This window comes from Leptonotus elevatus, chromosome 19 (genome assembly GCF_054856555.1).
Source record: "Leptonotus elevatus isolate MCC_2025b chromosome 19, RoL_Lele_1.0, whole genome shotgun sequence".
NCBI classification, from domain to species: domain Eukaryota; kingdom Metazoa; phylum Chordata; class Actinopteri; order Syngnathiformes; family Syngnathidae; genus Leptonotus; species Leptonotus elevatus.
In genome coordinates this window covers 2,733,184-2,744,267 of record NC_141257.1, presented here as the reverse complement: position 1 = coordinate 2,744,267, position 11,084 = coordinate 2,733,184, and the positions used below count along the sequence as shown (strand labels likewise).

The window sequence follows — 11,084 nt, the reverse complement described above, 5'->3', positions numbered from 1 at the left end:
CAAGAGTGAGTCACAAATTGCTGACTATTCTTAAGTGTTAAAAATGGCTTCCTTTCAGTGACGACGCAATGTTCATGGTTGAACAAAAATGACGTTTTTTGTGGACTCCTAAAAAGGTGATCATTTTGGAGGTACAAGTTCTACCAGATGCCAGTAATATACATTTACTATTAGCGAGATATTCATTCGCCATGTTACTGGAAGTGGAAGTCAATAATAGCAACAGCAGAGTCATTTATAATATAACATTTATAATAAATAGTCTCTTATTTTGGCCAGTTCCTCGCAACTTATCACCAGAAACGTTTTCTTTTTTTTAGTGCAGTAATCTCGTCACTTACACCAACAATATCATTTTTGTATTATGGGTTGTTGAATGGTGCTATATGAATATTTTATATATACATATATATATATATATATATACATATATATATACATATATATATATACATATATATACATATATATATATATATACACACATATATATATATACACATATATATATATATATATACATACATATATATATATATATATATATATATATATACATATATATATATATATATATATATGTATATTATATATATATATATATATATAGGGAGCAAAGTAGTAATTTTCTGAAAATATTAAATTGGAAAATAAAAATGTATCTTCATTTTTATTTTCATTACATAGTATATATATATATATAGACGATATTGTCAATAATAGAAACATTCCATTATTACAGTTAGTTTATTATATAATTGGTATTTATAATTAAACCACAAATAAATACGAGTTATTAAAATGGTTTCCCCAGTCATTCTAATTAAAAAATGTTAATTTATTGTAAATAACTAAGTATTAGTGAAATAAAAATTAATTACAATTAGTTAATGTTAATAAATGTTTAAAAAATCTTAAATTAAGAGTAAATGGAAGAGGAATTACTACTAACTTACAAATTAATTAATACAAATCAAAAGTTTTGCGCATCCCTGTTTTAAATAAAGACGTTTCTTTGGGCAAACCGTGAGCTTTATTTTGAAACTATTAGCCCGGAAGTAAATCTCAACCTCGCGTTGTTTTGACGTCGGCGTGTTTGGCACGAAAGTGAAACTTGCTTCTGTGCCTTCCTCACTCTCTGGATCTTTAGCGGACGCTTGGGACGAAAAAGCTCCGCGTCTGTCGCCTCCATGTCCGGCCACCACCACCACCACGACGGCTGCGGCTGCGAGGGCGCCCATGAACCCGCCGAGAGGGGCGTCGAGTACGCACTGTATCGGCGGATCGACGCCGACAAGCTGCAGTGTCTGAACGAGAGCAGGGACGGCGACGGCAAGCTGGTCTTCAAGCCGTGGGACCAGCGCAACGACCGCGACAAAGTAATAAACAAAACGCCTCCGATATGTGCTAAACTCAAAGTGAGGTATTCGGGAACTGGTTATGTATTGTCAAGTAAGTCAAACAGCATAGTCAGATGCCTTGGTAGGCTATTTTTTTTTTAAGTATGCGTTTACAATTAGCAAGGTAAAAGTGTTTTATTTTACAGTGGTGCAAATCATCTTTACCTATTGAAAAAAAATGGAAATGCCATTAATCCGTTACCGCCATTCAAAAACAATCTGTTTTTTAATGTAAAATTTAGATTAATCAATATTTTGGTAATTGATTCATTGTTTAGAGACCTTGTTTGATTTAAAATTGCCCAAATCCTTGGAATTTCAGCCTATGTCTCAACAGTAAATATTCGAGCATTTTCTGTAGTCCTCCATAAAAGCAGACTGGTCATCTGAGTGATGACTCAAATAAAACATTTGCTTTTATTTAGAAAAACAATGTTCACCATTTTTGCCTATTTTCTGACATGTTCCGGACAAAAAACAGCAAATTAATCATAATTCATGTTTGTGTGTTTTCTGCACTGTCAGTTTGAAATAAAGGCCTGTCTTGGAATAAAGGGACATAAATCAAAACATGTGTTTTCGTAAACAGATCAATCCATTATTTGACAAAATAATTGACAGGCCAAACGATTACTGAAAACAATGTTAGTAGTGTACTGCCTTGGCCACCAGAGGGCAGTATAATACATACAAATAAGAAACTTGCAGGAACTACTACAAAATGGATGCATCTTAGAATTTTTTATGATATTCCATGATGTATTAATTAACCCGCATTATATTTTTCCCCATCCAGTTTGTCGAGAGTGACGTCGACGAAGAGCTCTTGTTCAACATCCCGTAAGTTCCCCACGAGTTCCATTCCGGAGAGACGCACTCCAGTTTCAAGCGTCACAGTTTCTCCGTCACGGCACGCTTCCGATACTGCTTTTTCGCCGCGTCCCGTTTTGTTTTCATTTCTTTATGTTCTCAGGTTTACTGGCAGCGTCAAGCTGAAAGGCCTCATCATCTCCGGAGAGGACGACGACTCGCATCCGGCAGAGATACGATTGTGAGTGTCACGCAAATTGGACATAGGGCATATATATATATTTACAGGCTTTGCGTTTTTAATGGGCAGATTCCTGAAAATCTTCATTATGGAGAGAATTTGCATAACAGAGACTTTCCTTCCAGGTACAAGAACATCCCTCAGATGTGCTTTGACGACACCGGCAGAGAACCAGAGCAAGCTTTCAGACTCAACAGAGACCCCAACGCTCAGCTGGAATACCCGACCAAGTGAGTTTTTGTTCACGAAACAGCGCGGCTCTCGTTACAGCCACAACAAGCTGGCGTCTGCTGCTGAGCGTGACCTTTTTGTCTCCTTTTGACTTCCAGGATCGCCCGATTTTCCAACGTCCAGCACCTCTCCATCCACATCTCCAAGAACTTTGGCGCCGAGAGCACCCGGATCTACTACATCGGCCTCAGGGGAGAATACGCTGAGGTCAGTCTCGCGGTGATGGCGGAATTGAGGCGAAAACAGAAGTTGTTTATCAAATGCTTTCGATTCATCAATTGGTGAATGATTTGAAAACATCCAAACGACCTCAAGAAAGGCCCCGCTAGCTCAATGCTAACGCTAATTAGCTTTGATGTTGCGATGTTTTAATCAGCTGATTTTTTTCCAATGTTTTTTTTTTTATGCCTGAATGAATCTTTGTCTTATTTTGTATTTAAGACGACTATATTAGTAAAAATATATTCATGTAAGTAACTAGTTTTTTCTACATCCAACGCTGCTGACTATTGTTTCTTTTCTCTAAAGGCTCACAGACACGAAGTTACAATCTGCAACTACGAGGCGTCGGCAAACCCCGCCGATCACAAAGTGGAAAGCATTATCCCGCAAACTAACTTTATTTCCTGAAGCGTCACATCCCAAAATGAAGAGGTGGAGTTGCAGGCTGTCATTGAGGCCGGTCAAGCCAGAAACAATGACGCATTTGTGGCCGCGTGTTGTTGGCAAGCTCGTCGAGCGTGACGCAAACGCTGAAATCCGACGACCTTTTGAAAATGCGCTCGAGCGTCACGGGTGTTTCTTTGGAAATGGTGATAATATTCTTAAGAGTTTGTAATATGCTTAAATAAAATCCCGAGAACTGACAATCAAGTGAGCAATTCTTTAATGACACGGACTGCTTGCACTCTCAATATGGCTGCAAACAGAGGAGCTAGTTTACAAACAAGCTATATTTGGTTATATTTCATAACTTTAATGAGACCGTCTTGCAAATAGTTTGTATTTTATTTTATTAAGAAAAAAAAGTACCTTACGAGGCCTCCAAGGACACTGTGCAACAATAAAAACAGAATAATATATATATATTTTTTAAAATTAGCAGTTGAGTAAGAGTGGTGTGGTAGAAGTTGTTTTTGAAAAATGTTGCTGGCTTTTTTTTTTAAACAAAACAGATTAAAAAAATTTTTTTTAAATAATTACAATACCTTATTTTTATTTTTTTATATATATATTTTTTAAAATATAGTTTTCTTGAATTGTTTTTTAATATCATAATCACTTATGGGCATGGTTATGTCTGGCGTCACATGCATGCCCCGCCCCTCGATTGTATGGCCGCCAACCGGAAGTTCTGCTCGATAGTGAACGAAGACAGCAGCCAGCGGTGAGTGGAACATTTTATGTCAGCTACTAGCGGGCCGCGGCTTCACCGCATTTGCGTCCTCCGCGGTTTACTCGCGGACATATCATCTTTAATACGTTTTCGGACCCTTCCTGAAGTTCCCCCTCGGCGCACGGTGGCCATTTTGTGACGTTTGAGCTCCCCATCGTCGCGGACGGACACACGGACGGAGACGCCGGTAGCAGACAATTACATTTATTGTGTTAGCATTAGCACATGCTAACGTTGTGTGCGTGTGTGTGTAAAGAGGACAGATTAACCGGGATTTAATCCGTCTCAGGGGGATGGTGGGCTAGTCGGATAGAGAGTTTGATTGTAACGGTTGAATGCCATCACGAGGGATGAAAGGAAGAATCCACCATTGTCCTCCCCCGGCTCAATAACCGCGCGCCGCCCAGCTTCCGCCTCCGCCTCCGCCGTCACTTTTGTCGGTCAGGTCGTTCGACCGCGGTCAATAGTGAGCTCGATTGTGGTGGTTGTTGGCCAGGGGAGCTGCGGTTGTATGATGTGTGGAGGAGGAAATGAGAGGGGGGGGGGGGGGTTGCCGCCTGTCACTCACTGCCGCATTTGATCGTCCTGTTGTCTGGCAGCGATCTAAAACCCCCAACCAACCCTGTGTGTGTGTGTGTGTGTGTGTGTGTGTGTGTGTGTGTGTGTGTGTGTGTGTGTGTGTGTGTGTGTGTGTGTGTGTGTGTGTGTGTGTGTGTGTGTGTGTGTGTGTGTGTGTGTGTGTGTGTGTGTGTGTGTGTGTGTGTGTGTGTGTGTGTGTGTGTGTGTGTAAGAGTGAGATTGTGTTCTTGTCTTTATGTCGTCGTGTGGCAACGAGAGAGACCATTTAATTTCAGACAAAAACAAAAGGTCAGCAGCGTTTATTTGAGAAAGATAACTTAAATTTTGACAATAGTTCCCTGAAATGAGTGAATATCGCCGCTGTGTGTGTCAGAGTTGAGATGTCAAAATCAATCGGGTAATCCATAATGAAATTAATCAACAGCTATTTTAATAATCAAGTAATCGTTTGCTGCCATATTTTATTTGCAAATTGTCCAAATCCTCTGATTTCAGCATATCAACAGTATTATTTTATTATTTTTACTGATTTCTGTAGTCCTTCATGAAAGAAGACTGATTTTGCAAACAGCTGTTTCTACTTTGGAAAACAATGACTGAACCAGTAACGTAGTACATCAATCAACCCCCCTCCCCTTTTTTTAATCACTATACACATTCCAAATATGAAATAACCACCAATCACTGGTTAAAAACAGTAATCAGGGGAAAAAATGCTTTTGTGATACACTTTAATTAAAAATTCAAATGGATTCGATTGATTAATCGATTCAAAAAATATTCGATAGTGACAGCGCTATGGAAAGAGAAAGAGAAAGTATTTTTATCTTTGTGTGCCATCCTACATTTTGACTGAAACATGCTAGCTAGCATGAGAGCCTTTTATTCAATTAGACTGTGTGTGTGTGTGTGTGTGTGTGTGTGTGTGTGTGTGTGTGTGTGTGTGTGTGTGTGTGTGTGTGTGTGTGTTATATGCTCTCTAGTAATTGAAGTCATGCAGATGGCACACATGAAGGCTTGTAAATGGACTGCGACTGGAGCCCCCTAACCAAATGAAAAGTGAAAAGGTTCGAGCCATAAAATGTCCGAATTAACCACAGTAATTCACTTGAGTAGTTTCATTACAGCCAGCGTCAAAGTTGGGAACACGAAAAAACGTACAAAATCTCAATGATTCCGGCGTTTTTCACCCACCAAAGGTGCCTTCAATGCTTTGTCACTGCCAGGAGAGGTATTACGATATGTTTACTACGGTGGGTCATGCTCTCCACTGCACCATACTGTTTCCCAGAAGCCAATTGTAACCACTTTGAGTGGCCATTAATAAGTTATTAACTGCACATTTTACGTAATCTCGTCGTCTGATTGCATCACCCTTCAATTTTCTTTGGGTTCGAAGCCACGGAGGTGTGTTTTCATTAAAACCGAGTTTTGGTTGCCACATTTGAGTTAGCGCTATTTTTAACTGCTGACCGCCTCCTGCCGTGCGGAGCGTGTGAGCCATTGTTTCCGAGCAGGCCTTTAAAACCCACGCTGTGTTATTGAGCGTTGTTTTGTGAGTGCAGGGGGAAAAAAAGCTACACAACAACTAATCATTCCGTTTTTCAAGAAGTATTGTTTGGGTGTTCAAATGCTCCGCTTTGAACACATTACCCAAGTACGCAATATAGAGACCATGTAAAAAATCATTTTTGTAATTCTTAATTAATTTTTACTGGATGCTTGCAACACATTTTAAACTTAATGAAATATATCAACAAAACATTTTTTTTTTTAACAGACAAATTTGTCTTGTAATAAAACCGACAAAAGTGTTAAGTTCAGACTATTACAGCATGTTTTGAAAGACTATTTTAGGCATTAGTCATGATGGTGACACGCTTTATACTTACAGTTTTGTTGCCAGACAGACTTGCACGTCTTCATGCGAAAATGACCTTCATTGAGCAAACACGCTGATCCTGCCCGGCCCGGACGCCGTTGGAATTTCAATTCTAAGGTCGGGCATTATCCAGAGTGCGGTTTACACATTAACCCCCCTCGCGTTTCCTCTTGCAAAACCTGGCCCCGTCTGGGCCCGCATCATCACACAGTCAAAGGGCATCAAGAGAGGCTTTTACGACTGTGCTGTCTAATAATTAGGTGCCCCAAAGCTGTTATCTGTGACTCAACGTCGCGCTTCCGTCCGGGTCAGTGGGTGCGTTTCGATAAAAATATCAGGTTGCGCCATCAATGCAGACAGAGTGCTATTTTTATTTTTTTTTATGCCATGCAGTGGAAGTGTGTCGGTTTGGTCTTCAATTTACAGTATTCAAAATCATTTCATGCCATACATATTGAGCATAATTAAAATTCTGAGAAGTCCGGTGGTAATTGGTGCCTAAGAAAACGATGGCATTTTTTAATTGCTATATCTGTAGTAAACACATTCAACCTAACAAAGGCCAATTCTTCATAGTGGAGCTGACCTATTTGGATGATATGATTGAGCATCCAGCATCCAACAACACAACGCACAGAGATGTGACAATAGCCAAATCGTCAATGCCAGCACGGGTGGCTGCACTTTTTTCATGGAAAACAAACATTCAATGTGATCACATTTCAAATGTGTGCGCTTTCTCGGTGTTCAGACTCTCTCACAGTGTATGTGTGGCAACAACATGTCTGTGCCGCTGCTCGCCGAGGCTGTGACGGTTTCCGGGAACGAGAAGGAGACCGCGGCGGTGAGTTGACTCGTTGACTCGTTGACTCGTGCCGTGATATGTCCATAATTGGAGTTAATACGACGAGGGCAGCGGTTTAACTGCATTTTTCCTGTTTTGGTTACAGGTGATTTTCCTTCATGGATTGGGAGACTCCGGGTAAGTACGTAAGCGGCGCAGTCTCAGTTCAGGCTAAAAATAAATGAAACCACCCTCAGTGTATTTAAATTTAATGCTGAGAGTCCATATAGATTGGCGGATGAGACTATTTTGGGGTATGATAGCATCCCGAGGACAAACCAAAACCATGTGTTGTTTTTTTTGATGACATCGCCTTTTTGGTCACCAGGCACGGGTGGGCTGACACCTTGACGGGGATCCAGCTGCCTCACGTCAAGTTCATCTGCCCTCACGCGTGAGTGTCCGTACAAGGAGTCGCTCCATGCACGGATTAAGCGTCCACACGTGTCGCGTCATCCACTTGCTCGCTTTCTTCTGCAGGCCAAGGATCCCCGTCACCCTCAACATGAACGTCATGATGCCCGCCTGGTAAGAAGAATGCTATTTTCCAGGACAGGCGTAATGACAAAAAAAAAAAAAAAAAAGCACAATATTTAACTGGTTTGTTTTGTGCTCTTGCACAGGTTCGACCTCATAGGCCTCAGCCCCGAAACCCCCGAGGACGAATCCGGGATCAAAAAGGCGGCTGAGAACAGTGAGGTTTATGACAGTAGACTGGGGAGCCACTATTGTGACGACTTGACAACTTGGTCGTTGAGTGATTAAAAACTACAAGTGTGACGTAAAACAAGGCAGCCAGACCACGACATTGAACTATAGTTGATCATTTGAAGAGCCATTCCGCCCAGTAAATATCTGTAAATTGATTTGCCTGTTCTTCAACTCGGTCAGTCGTTCGATGACATTACCCTGTTATCATCCAAAATTGGGGATAGACCGATTATTGGCGCCGATATTCAGCATTTTGACAAATATCGGCGTCAGCCATTTTGAAGAATCATACGGCCGATAATAAATCCATTTAAAAAAGTGTTCAGGAGAGAGAGAGAAAAAATCAGAGAATTCATTATTTAAATTTTCATAGATGCTTCTGACCCTGGGAACTCTGCACCTTCTGTCTTTGTTTGAAATTAAAACTAGATCAATGTAATTTTAATACATCAGATATTTAGAAATTTTAAAAAAAACTTTATTTACTGTGACAAACAATAGGGAGTTATTTACTTAAGTTTTTATTTAACTTTTGAAGACTGCCCCTGGAAGATTCCTGAACTTTGTTAGCTTTGTAAAGCAAATTTTAGAAAAATGTTTTTTTTAACTCCAATATTTTACGAACCCTTAAATTTGTTCAATAAACATATGCTTAAAAATAAAAGCTGAAATTTGTATTTTTTTTTATTTTTGATGCCAATATTTTCCCTTATCCTCCAAATATCTGTTATCAGCGTCCTTCACTACTAATTGTATCTGTATCAGTCCTATAAAAAAAAAAAACATATCGGTCTATTTCTATCCAAAATGAAGGCTTGCTGACTGACGTTGAGCCAACAGCAAATAATTCAATTAAAAACACAAACGATACTACTACTGGCATGCGCTGAGCTGTAGCTCCCCCTAGTGGACGAACTATAGTTCTGAAACCAGGGAATGTGGAGAAAACAAAACAGAGAGCATTTCGAACTGGTGAGCATTGTGTTCTGTGTTTAATTCCGCACTTTTGTCCCCCTCGCTCCCTGCAGTCAAGGCCATCATCGAGCATGAGGCCAAAAATGGCATCCCTCCCAACCGCATCATGCTTGGCGGATTCTCTCAGGTAGGATCCCGAAGATAGCAGTTTCATGTTCATCCAGAATATTGTCACCCGTTTTAGTAGTTGTTGAAGTATTGATTGAGAACCACGATTTCTGTTCAGGACTCCTGAAAAGCGGTTTGTCAACATGTCTGCTTCCTCCTTTAGGGCGGGGCGTTGTCTTTGTACACCGCTTTGACTTGCCAGCACCAATTGGCCGGCGTGGTGGCCCTCAGCTGCTGGCTGCCGCTTCACAAGACCTTCCCTTTGGTGCTTATATTCGTTTGTGATCATTTAAAGCCCGCGGCGTTGTCAGTGCACTGACGTGTGGCGTCTGTGGCGAAAGCAGGCGTCGAGCGGCTACAAGAACCTGCCCATCCTGCAGTGTCACGGCGAGAAGGACGAAATGATCCCCGTGCAGTTTGGCGCCATGACGGCGGAGAAGCTCAAATACATCGTCAGCCCGCAGATGATTACCTTCAAAACCTACCCAGGCGTCCCTCACTCGTCCTGCGCTCAGGTGCCCGTGTGTCGTGAAGTCGCGCCCCCCGGGTTTGGTTTCGGCAGCATCCTGACACGCGTCCTTGTGTTTGTTTGTCGCGCTGCAGGAGATGCTGGCGGTGAAGGAGTTCATTGAGAAGCATTTGCCTCCGATCTGACCTCACCTCATCCCTACTGTGACTCCGCCTCCAACCCCAATTTGTCATTGCCCCAAACAGGAAACAGCCATGAGCAACCCCTTCTTCCTTCCACAAACACGCCAATTGGATTCCAAAAATACATTTGAATTAAGTGCTCACAATTTGTAGCCTCTGGAGGGAGAAAATCAGCCCCACTTTGCAACATTCCTGTTTAAATCAACTTTCTGTGTCCGCCTTGCAACACTTTTCCCTTTTGAGTTGCTGTCCACTTGTCACCCTCCGGCCCACCTCATTCAACCCCATTCCAAGTGTTTTTTTTATTTAATTTTATTAATATGGCTAGGGTTTTTTGTTTGTAGCTGTAAAACACAAAATACCCCAAGTTTAAAATGCTTATTATTGCTTATGAAGTAGATCTCCCTCCTTTGGCAACTTATTTAACGGACTTAACCCACTGATCAACAATCTCAAAGGTCAGACTTTCAAAACTTTCCGCAAATGGCAATATGCTCTGGTAGGAAGCATAACTGAAGAGTGATTTTACGAATGACAAAAGAAAGTTAACCCTGAACAACTTGATCCTTGGACAACAAAGTCCCGTGTGCGTAAAAGAAATCGACATCTGTCAGGTGTTCTGCGTTTTTTTTTTTCCTGTTTCCATGAATGTTGTTTTGACTCTCCTTTTGTTCTCGTGTTGGCACTCTTGTTTGGAAAAGCTAATTGGGGGCGGGGGGAGACATCCGCTTTGATTGTAGTTGACAAATCAATGAATGTCTCAGTTGTCACACACGTTAAACTTTGCTTTTTTGTCCTCTTCGACTGCTGCCTCCTTTTGTCTTTTCTTTTTTAATTATTGTAATGTGCGACAGTGTCACACATTCTCATGTGGATTCTCCTCGGTTTAAGTTTTTACATCTGTTTTTGTGTACCATAACTTTTTGATGTATGTTTGTGTTTTGCCACTGTGGTCATCTCATCCTTTTATTGTGTTATGTTAAAAATGATGAGCATTCAGTAACATGAGACTGGTGGTCTGTTTCCAAGCACCTGTATGCAGAATAAACGACAAGAAAAACATTTAACTGTCCGTTTACTGTAATCATCCGTTATTTTTTTGTGCTTATTATTCACACGACAACATGCAAACTCCACACAGATGGGCCCAGATCGTTTTTTCTTAGTTTTCTTCTATTTAATTACTAATCGAGATTACTTTAGCGCAATGACTACGACTATTTGAATAAACCAAATGGCTCCCGGAAACACTATGG

The 11,084-nt window shown here is 40.9% G+C and overlaps 2 protein-coding genes across 6 annotated transcripts; both read left to right on the top strand.

Moving 5' to 3' along the window:
* Window positions 1-1,064: 1,064 nt before the first annotated feature.
* On the top strand, window positions 1,065-3,551 carry pithd1 (PITH (C-terminal proteasome-interacting domain of thioredoxin-like) domain containing 1). Its single transcript, XM_086063042.1, has 6 exons — window positions 1,065-1,379; window positions 2,197-2,240; window positions 2,374-2,451; window positions 2,577-2,681; window positions 2,781-2,889; window positions 3,211-3,551. The coding sequence occupies exons 1-6, from the start codon at window positions 1,191-1,193 to the stop codon at window positions 3,310-3,312; spliced, it is 627 nt and encodes a 208-aa protein (XP_085919168.1). The 5' UTR covers window positions 1,065-1,190; the 3' UTR covers window positions 3,313-3,551.
* A 440-nt stretch (window positions 3,552-3,991) lies between these two features.
* On the top strand, window positions 3,992-10,895 carry lypla2 (lysophospholipase 2). Of its 5 annotated transcripts, none has more exons than XM_086063097.1 (10): window positions 3,992-4,069; window positions 7,291-7,383; window positions 7,490-7,521; window positions 7,712-7,777; window positions 7,864-7,911; window positions 8,007-8,077; window positions 9,123-9,196; window positions 9,341-9,442; window positions 9,519-9,692; window positions 9,781-10,895. In XM_086063097.1, the coding sequence occupies exons 2-10, from the start codon at window positions 7,306-7,308 to the stop codon at window positions 9,829-9,831; spliced, it is 696 nt and encodes a 231-aa protein (XP_085919223.1). In that variant the 5' UTR covers window positions 3,992-4,069; window positions 7,291-7,305; the 3' UTR covers window positions 9,832-10,895. The 5 variants fall into 5 exon arrangements, with proteins under 5 accessions (XP_085919223.1, XP_085919224.1, XP_085919221.1 ...); XM_086063098.1 differs by lacking the exon at window positions 3,992-4,069 and adding an exon at window positions 4,078-4,265; XM_086063095.1 differs by lacking the exon at window positions 3,992-4,069 and adding an exon at window positions 5,620-5,724.
* The last annotated feature ends 189 nt before the right edge of the window (window positions 10,896-11,084 follow it).